Source organism: Dendronephthya gigantea, unplaced genomic scaffold (assembly GCF_004324835.1).
Source record: "Dendronephthya gigantea isolate DGI-Jeju-01 unplaced genomic scaffold, DenGig_1.0 000161F, whole genome shotgun sequence".
NCBI classification, from domain to species: Eukaryota; Metazoa; Cnidaria; class Anthozoa; order Malacalcyonacea; family Nephtheidae; genus Dendronephthya; species Dendronephthya gigantea.
In genome coordinates, this window is record NW_021163171.1 from 81,716 (window position 1) to 105,071 (window position 23,356).

The 23,356-nt window shown below is 37.7% G+C and overlaps 1 protein-coding gene across 11 annotated transcripts in view; it reads left to right on the plus strand.

Annotated features, from left to right (window-relative positions):
• The window catches only part of LOC114537661 (dystrophin-like), an 88,692-nt gene that overhangs the window by 60,806 nt on the left and 4,530 nt on the right, over positions 1–23,356 (plus strand). For 6 of the 11 annotated variants that reach the window (XM_028558747.1, XM_028558754.1, XM_028558756.1 and 3 more), the window contains 15 exons: positions 16,248–16,434; positions 17,117–17,446; positions 18,061–18,282; positions 18,424–18,549; positions 18,835–19,063; positions 19,824–19,884; positions 20,338–20,399; positions 20,807–20,881; positions 21,008–21,212; positions 21,538–21,623; positions 21,706–21,785; positions 21,909–21,986; positions 22,221–22,499; positions 22,912–23,117; positions 23,274–23,330. The exons of 1 other annotated variant lie outside the window; for it this stretch is intronic. In XM_028558747.1, coding sequence (XP_028414548.1) covers positions 16,248–16,434; positions 17,117–17,446; positions 18,061–18,282; positions 18,424–18,549; positions 18,835–19,063; positions 19,824–19,884; positions 20,338–20,399; positions 20,807–20,881; positions 21,008–21,212; positions 21,538–21,623; positions 21,706–21,785; positions 21,909–21,986; positions 22,221–22,499; positions 22,912–23,117; positions 23,274–23,330 — 2,283 coding nt within the window. The remainder of the gene's footprint in view (positions 1–16,247; positions 16,435–17,116; positions 17,447–18,060; positions 18,283–18,423; positions 18,550–18,834; positions 19,064–19,823; positions 19,885–20,337; positions 20,400–20,806; positions 20,882–21,007; positions 21,213–21,537; positions 21,624–21,705; positions 21,786–21,908; positions 21,987–22,220; positions 22,500–22,911; positions 23,118–23,273; positions 23,331–23,356) is intronic. 4 more of the 11 variants (XM_028558748.1, XM_028558749.1, XM_028558751.1 and 1 more) reach the window with 4 other exon arrangements.

Here is a 23,356-nt window from a genome sequence, read left to right on the forward strand (position 1 = left end):
CTAAACTAACTTTATTTATACTGGATAACTCTATCAGTTCTAAACTGTTCTTCCTAGAGGTCCAGTAAGGATCATCTCTTATTGATCCAGTGTTACTACAGGAGGAAACCTAAACTAAACTAACTTTATTTATACTGGATAACTCTATCAGTTCTAAACTGTTCTTCCTAGAAGTCCAGTAAGGATCATCTCTTATTGATCCAGTGTTACTACAGGAGGAAACCTAAACTAAACTAACTTTATTTATACTGGATAACTCTATCAGTTCTTAACTTTTCTTCCTAGAGGTCCAGTAAGGATCATCTCTTATTGATCGATGCAGTGTTACTACAGGAGGAAACATACTTAAACGGTGAATCCACAATCTTTGTTCTTACTTGAGGAAACATCATGGTAGAGATGAACAGGCGCCATTATCAATGTTGAAATCTAACATCAGAAATATTCCCTGCATCACATGCTCTGAAATATCGTAAGTTTACCCTTTCATTTTATGTCTCCTCTCAGAAATATTTATGCTTCTAGGAAAGTTGAATTTTTTAAATCCAAACCGCAGTTAATAGAAACTAATAACTCTGATCCAACATGGTCAATATTTAATCAATTTTTTTCACTCATGCATCTAATTATTGTTTGAATTCTTTTATTTCATGTACAATTCAGTATATGTCTTACAATGAACTTAGAATGCTACAATCTATTTCCATAACGTTGTGAAAATCTTATAGTTCAATTGTTCATAATATGTTAGGAGTTTTCACTTAATACCTTACATATTGTTCACACAACAACAGCAGTGTGCCAGCATCTTTTTTCAGACATTTCTGGAAGTTCTTCCCAAGAATACCTTTCAAAGTTGAAACCTTCAACTGACTTCAGCTTTCCTTGCTTATAAGATCCTCCCAGGACTACAATGTTGTTTTCAATAACAACTGCAGTACATGCACTTCTCTTACATCTCATTGATGGCAGCATGTGACTTTGTTCTGTCTTGACATTGTAAATGATAACTGTATTTAATGTGTTGCCATGATTGTCAAAACCACCAATAACAACAATGTTGTCTCCCCATCTCACAGTTGCCATGAGACTCACTTCATACGGCAGTGGTGACAACTGTTTCAGCTCATTCTTCTTTATATCGTACAGTACAACACTGCTGAGGTTGTCTTTGTAACTGCCAGTTGTACATCCACCAACTATCAACAAATTATCATCAAATATTTCCATGCTGTGATCTTGTCTTGGTTCTGGCATTCTTGATAAGGTTTTCACAGTATAGGGAGGAACAAGCTGGACTGATCTGATCAAGTCAGATGAACCATTTTCATTATCACCTCCAGAGACTATCAACTGATCATTATACAGCACACTGCTGTGGCATCTCAACGTATCAGGTAGTTTAACAGGACAGTCACTCCAGTGTGTTGAGAGATCAGGGTTTAGGTCAATATTCATTCTAATCATATCATCAACAATGTCAGACCAACCACAGCGACCCCCAGCTATAGTCATATGATTGTTATAAATAAATGAAGTTGCTGCACAATGATCCTTTGGCATTGATTGTAATGGCGACCATGTTCTTTGACGCCAGTTAAACATCTCTACATATTTAGTTCCTAAACCTCCAGCAACAATTATATTTTCCTTATCACCACTTGGTCTATTTATTACTTTTCTTGTGTTTTCTTCTTTCTTGCCCTCCATCCTGATAAGAACGTCCTTCATTTCATCAAAAGCTCTGACCAAAGCTGTTTGCAATCCATCGACTTTGTTGTTAACCGCTTCGAGTTTTACTTCCATATCTGCTTTTATATCTGTCGTGTTTTTGTCCAAATTTGTTATTTTAGTTCCAATTGTTACATTATTCTTCTCGATATTCGCAATTCTTTCCTCCATATCTGCCAAAGTTTTGGTTATTTCTCCGCACGAGTGACACTTCAACTTTCGGAATTCACAGACTTCACTTTCATGGTGAATAAGATCACGCTTGTTGACAATTAAACCACAGCCTTGGTTTGTACAAACGGCTGGTGTATATCCACATGTATCTTCATGGCGGTCGAGATGCTGCACTTCTACAACTTCTTGACAACCTCTGTCGATGTAAACGCAACGAATTTTCGATTCATTTAAAAAATCTTGTACAATTCGTTGTGCTTCGGCTAAAGTCTCTACGGTCAGTTCATCAGCACACGTTGGGCATGTTTGGGAATTTTCCAGATGTTTCGTAATACAACAACGGCAAAAAGAATGCTGGTTTCTCGAACACATAACCGGCTCTTTCAAGACGTTGAAGCAAATCTGACAAAGGAAATTTTGATTGATTTTGTCCACAAACCTTTCTTCATCGTAGCCTTGTATATATGAAGCCATATTTCACGTCGTTCTTGTGTCGTAATAATAAAGCAAGTTCTGTGTTTTTTGTCGCTCTGTAGTATAAACCTCGCTGTATAGACTCAATATAGATACAGTGTTCGTTCTTGGAGAAGTCTGTGTTTGTATTTTTTCGAAATCTTCTCCAAAATGATCAGTTTTTGAAGACAAATATCTCTTCCTTTTAAAGTGTTTGCATAAGGTGCGTCCTTTCCTGTCAGGACCACTCAGGAATTCCTGGAATTTGCTGCGGTGTTTCCAAAAATGAATTTGAAAATGTCTCGAGCCGAGAGAGAGAGCTGGTGCCGAATCAAATGTTCTTCTGAATTGTGAATTCTGATATTTTTAGTTTATCTTCAGTAAAATAACACGAGCATTTAATGTTATTTTGCAGTAATTAAAGTCGACTCTAAAAGCTTTAACTTGTTCTATTAAAATGCGAATTTACACTTTCAAAAGTGCTGACGATGCTGCGATAGTTTTAAAGCTAGATTACTAAATTAAAATCACACCCTTCAAACCCAAACTAAACTAACTTTATTTATACTGGATAGTTCTATCAGTTTTAAACTGTTCTTCCTAGAGATCCAGTAAGGATCATCTCTTATTGATCCAGTGTTACTACAGGAGGAAACCTAAACTAAACTAACTTTATTTCATACTGGATAACTCAATCAGTTCTAAACTGTTCTTCCTAGAGGTCCAGTAAGGATCATCTCTTATTGATCCAGTGTTACTACAGGAGGAAACCTAAACTAAACTAACTTTATTTCATACTGGATAACTCTATCAGTTCTAAACTGTTCTTCCTAGAGGTCCAGTAAGGATCATCTCTTATTGATCCAGTGTTACTACAGGAGGAAACCTAAACTAAACTAACTTTATTTCATACTGGATAACTCTATCAGTTCTAAACTGTTCTTCCTAGAGGTCCAGTAAGGATCATCTCTTATTGATCCAGTGTTACTACAGGAGGAAACCTAAACTAAACTAAAGCCCTGGTCAAACGAGAATGATAGTTGATGAGAGTTGATGAGAGTTGCAACTCTCGCTTGCGTTTGACCGCGAACTCTCGTACACTCTCGTGCACTCTCATCGACTCTCATCGACTTTGAACTGGTTCAAATTTTGTTGAGAGTTGATGAGAGTTTGGGCGCGTTTGATCGGTCATGAGAGTTGATGAGAGTTGCAAAACCGCCAGCGGTTTGCATTTGGTAGCAGACTAGACTCTGACTAGTGACAGAACAATAGTGCAAAATGGCCGACGTTCCTGAGCATTTTTCTGACACTGCTCAGGAAAAGTCCGAGGCAAACGATGTTCAAATCGTTGCCTCTGAATCAAAGAAAAAGAAAAAAAGGAAGAATTACGTGTCCTCTTCAAGTGAAGGTTCGGGCAATGATACAGACAGTGAAGAAGCTACAAATAAGCGCCGAAAAGAAAAAAAAAAGAAATCTTCTGAAAACAACGTAAAAAATAACAAAACGAAGTGGAGTAATGATGAAATTTCTCGACTTATCGATCTCTACGAGGCGCGACCTTGCTTATGGGATGTTTTCACTTCAGAATATCACAACAGGGAAAAGACGACGAAAGCAAAGGGAGAAATTGAAGTAGGTTATAAAATTGTTTCGGTGTTTATGATAAAAAATCGCTGGAAAATTGAATTATTACAGCTCCAGCTACTACCATGTAATTGTTTATTTTCGTCCTATTATTTTTAAAGAATATCCTTGGTAGGCCGTGGAAAGAGATAAGTTCCCAGCTTACTTCATTAAGGCAAGTATTGGGACAAAATATAAAAAAGAAGACCTCAGTGAAGTCGGGCCAAGGTACAGATGAGCTTTTTACACCAACATGGATTTTCTGGGATTCATTACAGTTTCTGGTCCCTGTTATGCATGCCAGGCAGAGTAGAGACACAATGAAAAAAGATGAGATTGATGATTTGGTGGGCAAGAAGGAAGGCAATGATAATGCCCAGGAGCCAGTAAACAAAACTGCAACAAAAAGTCAAACCAAAAAAAGCAAGAGCCAGATGGAATCAACCAAACAAGAATTATGGAAGGAATGCATTCGAGTATTAAAGAAACCAGAGGATCCAAGAGATGTCAGCTCAAGTTTTGGAAGTTATGTTGCTGAAAAATTAGCAAGGTTTGATGCAAAAACAAGAGCTGTTGCTGAAAAACGCATAGTAGATGTTCTGTTTGAGTTAGAATATGTGCCAAATGTTTCTGCTGGTGTAAATCCAGCAATATCTTCTTTTAATCAACCAGACACATTTGATTATAATGGCAGTGCCCCTATCTCGTCTCTTTATGCATGGGCACAACAACAAATAAGTTGAAAGGTTTGCAGTTTTTAACTGTTGTGTTGAATTTAACTGTTGTGTTGAATATAATTAAATTTTTCATTTTCCAGTCAATTTGGACCGATACATTTTGTAACTTATATACATTATTATTAACAGTCTTAGTTGAGAGTCTTAACAGGCTAAATCATTACCCAACATTATTCATTTGAAAATACATGCATATCATACAATGTTTATTAATTTATATAATAACTTATTTAAATTTGTTTAACACAAATAAATTATCAAGATATGTTCACTAGACATTGCCTGACCCCATTCATTTTAAACTAACATCGCTCCCATTGCCAAGGTACACTGCCTTCATTACAAAAGTATTCGGTAAAGGTTTCCCGGACCTTTTTTGCATTGGTTGATGAATTATTACCATGGGAAGGTGGAGTGAAGCTTACAAGACTACTACTTGCATCTTTTTCCCAAAGACCTGGAATTTGCTCTCCTGTCAGGGGGTCACATTCATCAGCCAGACCTTTTGGGCAATATATATGCTTTGAAGACCCACTTCTGAGGAAATTATGCAATGTAAGGGCAGCCAACACTAGATCTTCAACAAATTCAGGGCAAAGTGGTATGACTGACAGAAACACCCTCCAACGATTAGCCAGAATCCCAAACAAGTTTTCAGAAATGCGTCTTGCCCTGCTGTGTCTTGAAGAGAGGGATGATTATACAAAGTCAAAATGGAATTGTGATGTTGTGTTGGATATATAAGAGAACTTACCTTGTCAAGAGAAAACGTACCTGTAGTTGTATATTCTCCTTTCCACTGTAAGATTCTTCTGTGGATAGGGTTTCATTACAAAGGACCGTAATGCAAAAGCATCATCTGCAACAACAACATATGGCACTGATTCTTGTCCAAAGGGCAGTGGCTTGCAATCAGGTACACCCAATGTACCACTTTCTAGCGACTTCAGAAAAGAGCACTTGTTCCATACACCACCATCAGCTACCCGACCATTTGTTCCAACATCAGCAAACAGGCATTCATAATTCGGACCAGCTACTGCCATGAGAACCACAGAATGGGTATGTTTATAATTATAATAGTGAGAACCTGAATCAGTAGGTGGCTGGATGACCATATGTTTTCCGTCCACAGCACCAATACAATTGGGAAATTGCCATTTCTCATCAAATTCACGAGCAATTATCAACCACTCTTCTTTGGTAGAAGGAACTTTCATGTAAATGCGACCAAGAGTAAAATAAATGGCTTTACAAACCTCTTGTATTATATACGACACAGCCGCCTTGCTTATGCGAAACTGGAAATGCAAGGATGAAAATGACTCGCCTGTAGCAAGGTATCTCAAAGTGAGGGCAAGTCTCTCCGCTGGACGTATGACTTTGTGACCACCTTGGACTTGGACCTTTGTCACGAGCGGTTCAATTGCTACAAGAATCTCTTTGAACTGCTCATAATCCATTCTCATCATTTCTCTATACCCTGGGGTGTCTTCAATTCTCAGTTCGTCAATAATATTTGCAAAATAGCCTCTGTCTTTCCGTCTTTTAATCCACAGTCGAGTCTTCCCTCGCTTCCATCTTCGCTGTTCTTCTTCGTCCAACAAAAGACTCAATGCCAAAACCAATGCTGACTTTCTTTTAGCCGAAAAAGACATTTTGCCTTCTTGCGTTTCCTTGTCATGAATTTCTTTTGACAACTGTAAATAGTGTATTCGTGAGAAGGAAAAGCAAGAAGGCAAAATTCAAAATTTGTACTGCATAAAAGCTTTGTTTACATTGAAATTCGTTCCTAGTCCCTGCTACGCCTACGTGCGCGGTAATCAACTCTCGTTCTCAAGTCTCAACTCTCATCAACTCTCATTCTCGTTTGACCGTCGCATCGAGAGTTTGGAAAACTCTCGTGCGAACTCTCGCTTCTCAACTCTCATCAACTCTCATTCTCGTTTGACCTGGGCTTAACTTTATTTCATACTGGATAACTCTATCAGTTCTAAACTGTTCTTCCTAGAGGTCCAGTAAGGATCATCTCTTATTGATCCAGTGTTACTACAGGAGGAAGCCTAAACTAAACTAACTTTATTTACACTGGATAGCTCTATGAGTTCTAAACTGTTCTTCCTAGAGGTCCAGTAAGGATCATCTCTTATTGATCCAGTGTTACTACAGGAGGAAACCTAAACTAAACTAACTTTATTTCATACTGGATAACTCTATCAGTTCTAAACTGTTCTTCCTAGAGGTCCAGTAAGGATCATCTCTTATTAACCCAGTGTTACTACAGGAGGAAACCTAAACTAAACTAACTTTATTTATACTGAACAGCTCTATCAGTTCTAAACTGTTCTTCCTAGAGGTCCAGTAAGAATCATCTTTTATTGATCCAGTGTTACTACAGGAGGAAACCTAAACTAAACTAACTTTATTTATACTGGATAGCTCAATCAGTTCTAAACTGTTCTTCGTAGAGATCCAGTAAGGATCATCTCTTATTGATCCAATGTTACTACAGGAGGAAACCTAAACTAAACTAACTTTATTTATACTGGATAGCTCTATCAGTTCTAGACTGTTCTTCTTAGAGATCCAGTAAGGATCATCTCTTATTGATCCAGTGTTACTACAGGAGAAAACTTACCTAAACTGCGAATCCACAATCTTCATTGTTACTTGACGTACCCTGCAATTCCAAGGCAGGATTCAACTTTCTATAGTCCCCCCCTTCTCCATCACCCCTCCCTACAAGTCTTATCACAGGTAGCCCGCTATTGGATTTACTTTTAGTTAAATATTAAATACATTCTATGCAAAACGACATGAAGTGCTCCTTCCTTCATTCACTGCTGACATATTATCGCAGGCGCCAATTCGTGCGGTGCAGTGTAACTTATGTATATATTAATATAAGGTTGGCAACTCTTTGTCGTATTTTCACATTTACGAATTACATACACAAACTTACACATAAAAATACTCGTACTTAAACACAAAAATATACACAAAAAACTAAATCTATGTGGGAACTGACTTTCATAAAACATTTCCGAAACATTTGTTTGTCTTTAAAGCCATTGCAAATATGTGAAATTTACGAAAATACAAACACTTTTTGGTTTAATTTTTTGAAAAGCCGTCGGGATCCCATCACCCTGCCCTACGTCACAGTAAACACGCAACATGATTGGCTGGTTGAATCCCGTTAACGTAAACAAATTTCAAAATTCAAAACTAAGCCAATCATGTTGCGTGTTTGCTGTGACGTAGGGCAGGGTGATGGGATCCCGACGGCTTTTCAAAAAATTAAACCAAAAAGTGTTTGTATTTTCGTAAATTTCACATATTTGCAATGGCTTTAAAGACAAACAAATGTTTCGGGAATGTTTTAGAAGAATCAGTTCCCACATAGATTTAGTTTTTTGTGTATATTTTTGTGTTTAAGTACGAGTATTTTCATGTGTAAGTTTGTGTATGTAATTCGTACATGTGAAAATACGACAAAGAGTTGCCAACCTTATATTAATATATACATAAAGGTTACACTGCACCGCACGAATTGGCGCCTGCGATAATATGTCAGCAGTGAATGAAGGAAGGGACACTTCATGTCGTTTTGCATAGAATGTATTTAATATTTAACTAAAAGCAAATCCAATAGCGGGCTACCTGTGGTCTTATAATATATCTCACCCTCCTAATCTTTTATTAATTACTCCATCAATGGTCAGGTGATCTCGCGCTCATATTTCAGCCAATCAGCGCTCAGAAAGTTTGTGAAAATAGAAATCCATTCTGCAGTGTTTAATCGATTATATCTTTTATCATTCTTGATGAAACCATTCAAAATTTTGCGATTATGTTTAGTTATAAGAACTATAGCTGTGATAGAAATTTGAAACCGAAATGAAGTATATTTCACGAGATATTAAGTTGTTTCAATCGAGAAATGGATTTTTATATGACAACTAGTCCTACTAGTCCTTTTCCGCCATATCAGATCAGCTTGAATATAAAACCCTGCTCTTTCTAACACCAGGGTTTCTTTAATAATCCATATTTTTCATACTCTCTCATCTCAAGGCGGATTTCCACTTACAGCGATATCGTTCGCTAGCGAAATATTAGCATATTTTCTTTTGAATTTAAACAGCATAAATAAATTAGTGCGACTTGAGTGCTCTCAATTCAAAAGAAAATATGCAAATATTTCGCCAGCGAACGATTTCGCTGTAAGTGGAAATCCGCCTTCAGACAAGCAAAGTTTCTTCTTTGTTTATTGTAAAACTTGCAAGAAACTAACACGAGGAAAATTGCGATGTCGATGTTCAAATTGCAAGGAAGGAAGCTTTGTTCTATCACAGGTATTTACTGTTTCCTTATAAACAACTTGTAAAACATCTGCAGCAGATTTATATTTAGACTTTGTAAAATGTTGACATTGTTACAACTTGTTTACAAGCTTGCTTTGAAAGTTTTTGAATGTCAACAAACATCTTGTTTACACAATATTTATGGTTTCTTGCAAGGGTCCAAATGGTTGGGATGATGTATTGATCAAAGGCCGCATGCAGGGATAATGTGAATCCAATACAAACTGTCAGGGAAAAACAGCTCTAAGTTATTCACCTATCACACCTAAAATACAATAGTAAGCCACATCTGGGTGCATTGCAAGCTAATGGGTTAACAAGAGACACTGACAGATAGTTTTGTTAACTTATTAACTGACAGTACTCTTCCACTGATGAGTAAAATCATCTGACATTAGACAGAGTAAAATACTAAAGTAGGTCACATCTGGGTGCATTGCAAGCTAATGGGTTAACAAGAGACACTGACTGATAGTTTTGTTAACTTATTAACTGACAGTACTCTTCCACTGATGAGTAAAATCATCTGACATTAGACAGAGTAAAATACTAAAGTAGGTCACATCTGGGTGCATTGCAAGCTAATGGGTTAACAAGAGACACTGACAGATAGTTTTGTTAACTTATTAACTGACAGTACTCTTCCACTGATGAGTAAAATCATCTGACATTAGACAGAGTAAAATACTAAAGTAGGTCACATCTGGGTGCATTGCAAGCTAATGGGTTAACAAGAGACACTAACAGATAGTTTTGTTAACTCATTAACTGACAGTATTCTTCCACTGATGAGTAAAATCATGAATGCAGACAATTCATACCAGGTTGTTGAAAAAAAATTTAAAACTTCTAGTTCTTTCATAGGAATTTTATTTCAAATGTGGGGAACATCATGGTAGAGATGAACAGGCGCCATTATCAATGTTGAAATCTAACATCAGAAATATTCCCTGCATCACATGCTCTGAATCATCGTAAGTTTACCCTTTCATTTTATGTCTCCTCCCAGAAATATTTATGCTTCTAGAAAAGTTGAATTTTTCAAATCCAAACCACAGTTAATAGAAACTAATAACTCTGATCCAACATGGTCAAAATATTTAATCAAATTTTTTCACTCATGCACCTACCTATTGTTTGAATTCTTTTATTTGATCTACAAATCAGTATATGTCTGACAATCAACTTAGAATGCTAGTTATGCTACAATCTATTTCCATAACTTTGTGAAAATCTTATAGTTCATTTCAATTGTTCATAATATGTTAGGAGTTTTCACTTAATACCTTACATATTGTTCACACAACAACAGCAGTGTGCCGCCATCTTGCTTCAGACATTTCTGGAAGTTCTTCCCAAGAATACCTTTCAAAGTTGAAACCTTCAACTGACTTCAGGTATCTTCCCTTACCCCACCCTCCCAGGACTACAATGTTGTTTTCAATAACAACTGCAGTACATCCCTTCCTCTTACATCTCATTGGTGGCAGCATGTGACTTTGTTCTGTCTTGACATTGTAAATGATAACTGTATCTAATGCCTTGCCATGTTTGTCAGCGCCACCAATAACAACAATGTTGTCTCCCCATCTCACAGTTGCCATATCACTCACTTCATACGGCAGTAGTGACAACTGTCTCAGCTCATTCTTTATATTGTACAGTACGACACTGCTGAGGCTGTCTTTGTAATTGTCAGTTGTTCTTCCACCAACTATCAACAAATTATCATCAAATATTTCCATCCTGTGATATTGTCTTGGTTCTGGCATTCTTGATAAGGTCTTCACAGTATAGGGAGGAACAAGCTGGACTGCTCTGATCAAGTCAGATGAACCATTTCCATTACCACCTCCAGAGACTATCAACTGATCATTATACAGCACACTGCTGTGGTTTTCCAACTTATCAGGTAGTTTAACAGGACAGTCACTCCAGTGTGTTGAGAGATCAGAGTTTGGGTCAACATTCATTCTAATCATATCATCAACAATGTCAGACCCACCACAACCCCCAGCTATAGTCATATGATTGTTATAAATAAATGAAGTCGCTCCATAACGATTCTTTGCCATTGATTGTAATGGCGACCATTTTCTTTCGCGCCAGTTAAACATCTCTACAGACTTAGTTCCTCCACCTCCAGGAACAATTATATTCTCCATATCACCACTTGGTCTATTTCTTACTTTTCTTGAGTTTTCTTCTATCTTGCCCTCCATCGTGATAAGAACGTCCTTCATTTCATCAAAAGCTCTGACCAAAGCTGTTTTCAATCCATCGACTTTGTTGTTAACCGCTTCGTGTTTTCCTTCCATATCTGCTTTTAAATCTGCTTTTAAATCTGCCGTGTTTTTCTCCATATTATTCGCAACAGTGGCAACATTTTTCTCTAAATTTGTTATTTTAGTTTCAATTGTTGCATTATTCTTCGCCATTCTTTCCTCCATATCTGCCAAAGTTTTGGTTATTTCTCCGCACGAGTGACACTTCAACTTTCGGAATTCACAGACTTCACTTTCATGGTGAATAAGATCACGCTTGTTGACAATTAAACCACAGCCTTGGTTTGTACAAACGGCTGGTGTATATCCACATGTATCTTCATGGCGGTCAAGATGCTGTACTTCTACAACTTCTTGACAACCTCTGTCGATGTAAACGCAACGAATTTTCGATTCATTTAAAAAATCTTGTACAATTCGTGGTGCTTCGGCCAAAGTCTGTACGGTCAGTTCATCAGCACACGTTGGACATGTTTGAGAATTTTCCAGATGTTTCGTAATACAACAACGGCAAAAAGAATGCTGGTTTTTCGAACACATAACCGGCTCTTTCAAGACATTGAAGCAAATCTGACAGAGGAAATTTCGATCGATTTGGTTCACAAACCTTTCTTCATCGTAGCCTTGTATATATGAAGCCATATTTCACGTCGTTCTTGTGTCGTAATAATAAAGCAAGTTCTGTGTTGTTTGTCGCTCTGTAGTATAAACCTCGCTGTATAGACTGAATATAGATACAGTGTTCGTTCTTGAAGATGTCTGTGTTTGTATTTTCTAAATTCTCAAATCGCTACGGCAAAATTATCTGTTGAGAAGCGCAGAGAAATATCTCTTCCGTGAGTGTTTAAAGAGTGTTTTGTGAACAGGAATTTGTGGTATTAAAAAATTATATTATTATTATTGTCTCCTGACAAAAGCTCAGCATCTCCTATTGAAATACTGACTTGCAATTGGTTGTGTTTATGTTGGTAGGAATTTCTTGTTTCATTATATGGAAATGAATTCGAAGAAAATGATGCTTTATACCAAGAAATAGTTTGTATTTTATTTTTATACCAAGATGAAGAAGTGTTTGTATTTTCTGAAAATCTTCTCCAAAATGATCAGTTTATGTCTTTATGAAGACAAATATCTCTTCCTTATAAAGTGTTTGCATAAAATGCGTCATTTGCTGTGCGGAATTCCTGGAATTTGCTGCGGTGTTTCCACAAATAAATCTCAAAATATCTCGAGCTGAGAGGGAGAACTGGGACTGGAGTATAACGCACTGAGCTATGTATGCTAAGTGAATGGGTCAAACTGCATGGTCCAGGCTTATAAACCTAGATTTTTCCTAATCGATTCGTGTCAGATGATTTTACTCATCAGTGGAAGAGTACTGTCAGTTAATAAGTTAACAAAACTATCTGTCAGTGTCTCTTGTTAACCCATTAGCTTGCAATGCACCCAGATGCGATTCTTCTTAGAAGTCCAGTAAGGATCATCTCTTATTGATCCAGTGTTACTACAGGGGGAAACCTAAACTTAACTAACTTTATTTATACTGGATAGTTCTATCAGTTCTAAACTGTTCTCCCTAGAGGTCCAGTAAGGATCATCTCTTATTGATCCATTGTTACTACAGGAGGAAACCTAAACTAAACTAACTTTATTTATACTGGATAGCTCTATCAGTTCTAAACTGTTCTTCCTAGAGGTCCAGTAAGGATCATCTCTTATTGATCCAATGTTACTACAGGAGGAAACCTGAACTAAACTAACTTTATTTATACTGGATAGCTCTATCAGTTCTAAACTGTTCTTCCTAGAGGTCCAGTAAGGATCATCTCTTATTGACCCAGTGTTACTACAGGAGGAAACCTAACCCAACCTGTGAATCCACAATTTTCATTGTTACTTGACGTACCCCTGCAATTCCAAGGCACGTGGACAACATGGCTGGTGCAGGTGAACAAGAATTATCTCAAATGTCTTGCGAAGATTTCACCGAATTCAAGGTCAGAAAATAACACGATCGCTAAACAAAATGCATTTTCCTAAAGACCAATTCTTCGATTCCATGTTATAACTAATATTTTAGTGTTTGTTTGTTTTTGATCCTCAAAAAACGAGCCGATAAAATTCATAATATGATGGTCTAAATTGTTGCATAATATGCTCAAATATATTCGTCGTTTGCCTGTAAATGTTCAATCTTACAAGACGAAGGAAAATATTTGAGTGTCTCTGATATTCACACGACCTGAAAGCGTATTTCTGTTTACTTTCTAGGAAGCTTTGAAGGTTTTGAGGTTACTCGATGATAAAATTTTTTATAGTTTTAATAAAAGTGTCCCAACCACATCGTTTGCTGGGGAAATAAACGCTGAAAATAAATGTAAAGAATTATATACAGAGGTGAGGTTGTTTTTCACTGTATTTCCTTTTGTATGCTTTGACCTCTCGTTGTTGACCATTACACTGAGCAAGAGACACTGACAGATAGTTTTGTTAACTTATTAACTGACAGTACTCTTCCACTGATGAGTAAAATCATCTGACATTAGACAGAGTAAAATACTAAAATAGGTCACACCTGGGTGCATTGCAAGCTAATGGGTTAACAAGAGACACTGACAGATAGTTTTGTTAACTTATTAACTGACAGTACTCTTCCACTGATGAGTAAAATCATCTGGCATTAGACAGAGTAAAATACTGAAGTAGGTCACATCTGGGTGCATTGCAAGCTAATGGGTTAACAAGAGACACTGACAGATAGTTTTGTTAACTTAATAACTGACAATACTCTTCCACTGATGAGTAAAATCATCTGACATTAGACAGAGTGAAATACTAAAGTAGGTCACATCTGGGTGCATTGCAAGCTAATGGGTTAACAAGAGACACTGACAGATAGTTTTGTTAACTTTGCTTTGTTACAGACGAGAAAACGACACCATGGCCTAAATTTGACAAGGCAGTTTCTGAATTACACGACTAGCTGTCTCTGGTTGAGGATGTTATCAAAAATCAAAGAATTATGCTGGGAAATGTTGATGAAATGCAGAGACTAACGAACAAGCAAAAACAGGTGCATTATAACGTGTTGATAAGTAATTATTTGTTTAAGTAACTATTATGGGTTGATTATAAGTTTGTTTACAATTATATTAACACTAATACTCTGCTTACTAGACCGAAATATACGACAAAATTATTCAAATGTTAGGCTCACATTATAACTGTATAGAAACACAGGAGAAATGTTTTCTATTTCTTTTATTAAAAGATTTTGTACAAATATTATAATTCGATTCAATTACAAATTCTCATTACATTTCTTCGCTTGTCAATTTCGGCGGGAAAATTCCCGCGTTTTTATACAGCTATAGAAACACGCTTCTCGACCAATCAGCACGCGCGTACTATCAATGTATTATTATAATCTGTTCTTTTTGTTAAGTCTGTTGAGGATGAACTTCGGGGGAAGCAATATCTTCTCAATGATATCTCGGAGATGAGCTTCAAGCTGGAGGAAGAGACTGAGAACGAGTCGCATAAGAACATATTACGTCACCAGATCCAGTCCCTCAAGGAACACTGGCATAACGTCCAGCAACAGTCGAACGACTGGTTGAACAGGATTAATTTGATGTGGGATCTTTGGAGGCAATATGAACAGATTAAGAACGAGCTTGAAGCATGGCTTGCAAAGGCTGAGGAGAGATTGAATAACGCAGAACGAACCACTGGAAATACTGTCGCTGAACTTGAAGATCTTCTTCAAGAACATAAAGTGAGTTGGTTTCCTCCTGTAGTATCACTGGATCAATAAGAGATGATCCTTACTGGACCTCTAGGAAGGACAGTTTAGAACTCATAGAGCTATCCAGTATAAATAAAGTTAGTTTAGTTTAGGTTCCCTCCTGTAGTAACACTGGATCAATAAGAGATGATCCTTACTGGACCTCTAGGAAGAACAGTTTAGAACTGATAGAGCTATCCAGTATAAATAAAGTTAGTTTAGTTTAGGTTTCCTCCTGTAGTAACGCTGGATCAATAAGAGATGATCCTTACTGGACCTCTAGGAAGAACAGTTTGGAACTGATAGAGCTATCCAGTATAAATAAAGTTAGTTTAGTTTAGGTTTCCCCCTGTAGTAACACTGGATCAATAAGAGATGATCCTTACTGGACCTCTAGGAAGAACAGTTTAGAACTGATAGAGTTATCCAGTTTAAACGGAGTTTTGTTTTGTATTCCCCAGAGCTTCCGTGAGGAGGTGGAAAGCTGGCGTCCTCGGGTGGATAGATTGAACGATCTTGGTGAAGAATTGATACGAGAATTCCCTGAACACAATCCAAGCGACATCAGGTTAACCTCACATCGCGATACTCAACGCTATAACAAGCTTTCCTCACGGTAAGATCCTTAGAGCAAGACGTGTATTTGACCATCAGTGTTGGTTCAGTAACCTAGTGACAAGAGCATTGCAACGGCATCGCAAAAGCGTAGGTTCGATTCCTGCTGGAGGACTTATAGTTGACTCATTTTTCCATCAGCTGTTCCTGGCTTGAATTTGAAGTGTGTATAATTCCACTCGAAATTAAGACCTTTTAAACCTCTACAATTTACCGACATCGAGTGAAGTGCCAAAAATCATAATTGATTTACCCTAACTGACCAATGTTGATTACGATTGTATAGAAAACTTTGAATTTCCAGTCTAAGACAGCGTTCATAAATTCAGGGTCTTAGATAGAGAGCAGATAAAAGGTTTAAGTGTTGAGAGATTTCTAGTATAATCACATTTGTAGTACCTGGGACGCAAAGATAATCTCAATTGCTGTAAATTCTACTGTAGTATTAACTACGAACATAATTGTTTTATTTCAGTTGTGATGAGAGAAAGGATAAATTACAAGAAATGCTGACTCGTCTGGTACAATTCCATGAAAACATGATATCAGCGCTAACGTGGCTCACTTCGGCTGAGTCTAAGATCGCTGAGCTGGATAGTGCCGTAGATGCCGCCGCCACAGAGGAACAACCAGATCTGAGCTCGCTAAAGGACGAATTGAAGGTACTCTTGTAGATCCATGATGTCCCTAGAAATAATTATGAATAAACCCCTCAAATTTGACTATATACTCCACTATAACCAGGGAGCAGCGTGGCAGCGTCTTCAAACAACTTAGCATAATTTAGGCAGTTGTTATACCACATTTGATGCTATATACTCCACTATATTATCAAGTTTCCAATGTAAACTTAGAGGGCCACACGAGGGAATAAATTTTGTGACTACTTTTGAACTAAATTGATAAGGCTTTTGTGAGTAAATTGATGAGACTTTGGCCGCAATGCTCAATGCTTCTTGGCTTCAAACTTGGTGAGAAAAAAGCTTTATAAATACTCAACAAAATATGTCTTTCACAGAAGATTTGAAGCTTGCACACGGCAAAAACGAATCGTCTGAGTTAATAACCTTGTGTATACTTTAAGCCTCAAAATGGCCATTTTACAGCTGTCAGATGTGTATGATGAGCTGTCAAAAGATTGCAGAATGCGTATTCAGAAGAAAAATTGAACTTTTTAAAGTTATTCAATAGTTTTCTCTTTGATAGCGATACAGAAATACACAATTGTAAACCAGTGTTTATAGATTTTCGGCTTGAAACTTCATAAACACCAAAAATACAGCGGTAAATTACACTCTATTCCCGCTCTAGGTAAAATATATTCTATTCTGCAATCAACTCTAGGCCCTGGAAGGTGATATTAATTCACATCAAGAGACATTCGCCTCTCTGAATGAAAATGGTCACGTGGTTATGGCCGATCTCGCCCCAGGCGAGGTGCTCACTGCACTGCAATCTAAACTGGATGATATGAACGATCGTTGGAATAGCTTGAATGCGCGGTCAGTTGATGTTGGTGATAAACTGGATGGCGGGGCGACAGAATGGCGGCAATTGTTCCTGGACTTACAAGAGATTGTTGACTGGATTGAACGAGCGATACAGCAGCTGGAGGCTCAGAAACCAGTTGGGAATGACCTCGAGACTGTTAATGTACAGAATGATGCTCACCAGGTGAGACGCTTTAAGATTGAAGTTTGTTTCATTAGAGAGAGGTGTTGGTATTAGAGAGGGCTGTCAGTATTAGAGAGAGGGCCGTTATTGGAGAGAGGGTCAGTATTAGAGAGAGATGTCTGTATTAGAGAGATGTCTGTTATAGAGAGATGTCTGTATTAGAGGGATGTCTGTATTAGAGAGATGTCTGTATTAGAGAGACGTCTGTATTAGAGAGGTGTCTGTATTAGAGAGATGTCTGTATTAGAGAGATGTCTGTATTAGAGAGATGTCTGTATTAGAGAGATGTCTGTATTAGAGAGATGTCTGTATTAGAGAGATGTCTCTATTAGAGAGATGTCTGTATTAGGGAGATGTCTGTATTAGAGAGATGTCTGTATTAGAGAGATGTCTCTATTAGAGAGATGTCTGTATTAGGGAGATGTCTGTATTAGAGAGATGTCTGTATTAGAGAGATGTCTGTATTAGAGAGATGTCTGTATTAGAGAGATCTCTGTATTAGAGAGATGTCTGTATTAGAGAGATGTCTGTATTAGAGAGATCTCTGTATTAGAGAGGCAGATGTACTGTTTGTAGATACATTATGGACTAAATCCTACCGTTGATCCACTAAGGCATTCAAGAACAAGATGAACATGCAACGTTTGGTCATCGACCGCACTTTGGAGTCGGGAAAACGTCATTTAGAGACTCATGACACAGCACACCCAGCCTCGCCATCGCGGGCTCATCTTGCTGATAACCTTCGCGTTCAACTCAGTGCAATCAGAGATCGCTGGCCAAAACTCGCTAAGAACAGCGACGCTTGGCAGAAGACATTGGACGAAGCTCTACGGGTATAAAATACTAAATAATTTAAGAATTAAGTATCAATAGTAAACCTTGTTTGGTTTTCGAGGGGTGATTTTCTAGCTCATCTACAGTAAGTCACTTTTGATGAAGTCTTGTGTTCATTTTCTCAAATTCCAACCTTTCAGTTGCTTAATCTTCTCGAGAAGAACATGCGAGATCTTGATGGAAAACTGCAGGAAGCTGAGAATTACAGCAATCAATGGAAACCTGTTACGATCGAGGTTGTTCAGGACCAGTCTGATAATATGAAGGTACTGTATTTTGAATTATAGCTCTATCAGTTCTAAACTGTTCTTCCTAGAGGTCCAGTAAGGATCATCTCTTATTGATCCAGTGTTACTACAGGAGGAAACCTAAACTAAACTAACTTTATTTATACTGGATAGTTCTATGAGTTCTAAACTGTTCTTCCTAGAGGTCCAGTAAGGATCATCTCTTATTGATCCAGTGTTACTACAGGAGGAAACCTAAACTAAACTAACTCTATTTATACTGGATAGCTCTATCGAATGTAACCATTCTCTTGTAATTTCTAGCGTTTCCACACGATCGTTTCCCCATTACAAGGCATGTTTGATGATGTAGATGGCGTGGAGAATAACTTGCGACGATGCAATGTGATTCTACCCTCGCCCTGGCAAAACCGTCTGGATGATCTTCACAGACGCTGGAAGGAACTTCAAATGAAGATGTTGAACCGTGAAAACACGATCCAAGAAAATATCACTGAATATGATATGAACATCACACAAGAACCTCTGCAAGGTAATCACCGCGAAAATTTGCGTTGACAGTGTTGTATTGTGGTGTACTTTGGTGTACTATGATGTACGTTGATGTACTTTAATGTACTGTGATGTGCTGTGATGTAATGTGTTGAACTTTGTGGTACTGTGATGTACTGTGGTGTATAGCGATGTACTGTGATGTACTGTCGTGCAGAGATGTATACTGCGATGTACTGCAATGTAGTGTAATGTACCGTGATGTACTGTGATGTGCTGTGATGTACTGTGATCTACCGTGATGTACTACGATGTACTGCGATGTACTGCGATGTACTGCAATGTACCGTGATGTACTGTGATGTACCGTGATGTACTGTGATGTACCGTGATGTACTGTGGTGTACAGCGATGTACCGTGAAATACATTGCCATGTACTGTTATGCACTACGATGTACATTGATGTACTGTAGTGTACTTCGATGTACTGTGTTGTACTGTGATGTAATGTTGTGTATAGCGATGTACCGTGAGATACTGCCATGTACTGTTATGTACTACGATGTACTTTGACGTACTGTGTTGTATTGCGATGTAGTTTCTTGTACTGTGATGTACTGTGTTGTACTGCGATGTAGTTTCTTGTACTGTGATGTACTGTGTTGTACTTCGCTGTATCTCACTGTCTTCCACTGTCTAGGTTAATAAAACTATCTGACAGTGTCTTACACCCCACAACGTTTTAACACAATAGTCCTAGGGATGGTTTTCAATATTTTATCCTTCATTTCTTCAACAGCGAGTGTCGTTCGTCCTTGGGAAAGAGCCATATCTGCAAACAAGGTCCCCTATTATATCAAGTAAGTTTGTAGCGAACATTAAGAATATATTTCAACACTGTAATAAAATACTTTTCCCATGAGAATAAAGTTTAATGAACGGCTTCAACAACCTGATAATTTGAAACCAGGAGCCGGTTGTTCGAAAGGCGTTCAGCTTAAACGGTGGATAAGTTCGCAATGGAAAACAAAATGATCTATTTATTGAACAACTGAGCTGAAATATTTTGATGTAAATAGTTTAATTTTCAATGAAAGTACACATTGAATGCATAAGAAGCAGGTTCAGTCATTCACAAGATCTATGAGAGTATTTTTAAACTTTGGCTTATCCACCATTTAAGCTAAACGTCTTTCGAACAACCGGCCCTAGGGCAACGTTTCTCAGATTCACAATTTATTTACGTGTTTATATTTGTGTTTATTTGCGTTTACCGAAATATTTGTGTATATCTGTGTATTTGTGTTTATCAGCCACAAAACGGAAACGACACAATGGGATCATCCGAAGATGACGGATCTTTTCCATCAATTAAGTAAGTATACGTCACCACAATATACAACATGACTTCGATAACATCCACCCAGACCTGATACGAACAATCTCTGTAAATTAAGACGCTTTTCAACCAATTTTTCGCAAAGAAAAGTCCATCTTTATCAACGCCTCATCGTTTACAGGGCCGTAGCTAGACCGCTTAATTGGGGGGTGTATATTCATATAATCATGTTTATCTTCCGTAGGAACAATAGCGTACAAAAGAAATCAGACGGGCATAAGACGGATATATGAATATACAACCCCCCCCCCCCAATTGAGCTTCTAGCTACGGCCCTGTTCGTTTATCATCGTGACTGAATCATTAGACTCAACCAGATACGAATTGCTAATGCCTTGTACGATTAAAACGTTGCTAATAATAATCTTGTTTTTATTGTTTAGCGGAGTTGAATGATATTAGATGGAGTGCTTATAGAACAGCTATGAAACTAAGGTGTATCCAGAAAGCCGCTGGCCGTAAGTTACGCCGTATTCATTTCCTAACTAAACTTATCAGAGTATAGTGTTTATTTAGCGCTGGAAGTTCAGTTCGTTTCTTTCGGATCTTTTTCTTCAAAATTCATTGCCTTGTTTTTTTTTCAGTGGATATGGTAGAGAAGAACGTTGTGGTTGAAGCATTAGAACGTCACAATATGCACGGATCTCATGAGGATATTATTGGTGTTTCCGAGATGGTCAAAGTGTTGACTTTCATCTTCGATAAACTGGATATGAAAGAGAAGGAAGCCATTGATATTCCGTTGTCCATTGATCTCAGTCTTAACTGGCTGTTGAATGTTTATGACAGGTAGTTACATCGCAGTCAATCAGACTTCTTTCTAATAAAGACATCTCTCTAATAATGACATCTCTCTAATACAGACATCTCTCTAATACAGACACCTCTCTAATACAGACACCTCTCTAATACAGACATCTCTCTAATACAGGCATCTCTCTAATACAGACATCCCTCTAATACAGACATCTCTCTAATACAGACATCTCTCTAATACAGACATCTCTCTAATACAGACATCTCTCTAATACAGACATCTCTCTAATACAGACATCTCTCTCTAATACAGACATCTCTCTCTAATATAGACATCTCTCTAATACAATATTTTTAGTGGTCGTATTGGGAAGATCCGTGAACTCTCCTTCAAAGTTGGCTTGATCAGTATGTCTCAAGGACCCCTGGACGAGAAATACAGATGTAAATATCTCACCTTGAACGACTTTAGATTAACTGTGTTGCCCTGATACTAAAATTGACATTGTTAAAAATTTTCTTTTAGATCTATTCTCTCTCGTGTCTGACTCTTCCAACCATGTCTCGCCAAAGAAACTTGGGCTCTTACTACATGACCAACTTCAGGCATGTGTCTCTTTTTTGTTCCATTTATCACCAGTCAAGTCTACAGATGTATAATTCAGCGTTATTTTTTAATTCATATTCTATATACTGTATTGGCTAATATATTTATCGATATCCGTTTAGATCCCAAAACAACTAGGCGAAGCGGCAGCCTTCGGTGGTAGCAATATTGAACCAAGTGTGCGAAGCTGTTTTGAACGAGTAAGTTTTAGCAACCATGAAATTTTACCTAAACTGTTCTTCCTAGAGATCCAGTAAGGATCATCTCTTATTGATCCAGTGTTACTACAGGAGGAAACCTAAACTAAACTAACTTCATTTATACTGGATAGCTCTATCAGTTCTAAACTGTTCTTCCTAGAGATCCAGTAAGGATAATCTCTTATTGATCCAGTGTTACTACAGGAGAAAATCATGTGTTCTTTTCATTTCTAGGCTAAGAAACCCGACTCCATCACTTGTCAACAATTCCTGGACTGGCTTGAAAAGGAGCCTCAGAGCGTCATCTGGATCCCAACTCTTCATCGTCTTGCGAGCGCTGAAAGTGTTAAACACGAATCGAAATGCCAGATCTGTAAAGAATACCCAATAGTTGGACTACGCTTCAGATGTTTGAAATGCTTCAACTATGATGTCTGTCAAAGCTGTTTCTTCTCTGGGCGAACTTCTCGTAACCATTACGTGACACATCCAATGCATCAGTACTGCCTTTCGGTAAGAAATACTTGCCTTCATCAACATATCGTCTATTCTATCCGATAAATCTACCGTGTGTGTTTGGGAATGTTTAAAACGTCTTCAAGTTTCTATAAGCTTGTGTGGAAAGTCAGAAATTTTTGCTGTTATTTAAAAACTTGATTTTGAAGAGAAAAAATGTGTGAAATATATAGTTAAACGACTGTGTTTTTGTGTAATTTCCCAAAGATTTAAAACTTTCACGAAATATTTTAACCCAAGTATCAAACAGCGAATATTTAACAGAAAATATTATCATTTTGTTTGGTCGAAAGTACAGCAAATCAGTTTCAGTTTTGGGCTTTTGAAAACAATTCAGTAGGATTTTCTTTCAAGAATCCTCAGATCTCGTTAAAGGCATTTTTCATTGTTATTTTCGATGTGTTTTTAGACAACCGGCCCGGAGGATGTGAAGGACTTTTTCAAAGTCGTAAAGAACAAGGTGAAGCCACGGAAATACAAGAATAAACCGCCAAAACATCTTGGGTATCTTCCAGTACAGACAGTAATGGAGGGAACGAACCTGGAAACACCTCAGTCACCACCCCCGAGTCATAATCAGGACATGCACAACAAGTTGGGCATGTTTGCAAACAGGTATTGTAAAGAATGACGACATTAATCCCACGTGGGGGTACCGGTCGGGATCTTTGGTGAGACAGCGCTCCAGTTGCTCTGATCTCTATAACGGCTTTCTCGTTTCAAAACATATCGTGATTTCTTCAAATAAGAGTTTTTTTAAATCTCTTCCAGACTCGCTGATTTGGAAGGCAGTGGGAGTTTCAAGACGCCTCAGAAGAAAGGAAAGAGGTAAGGATATGTAGAGATGTGTAGGG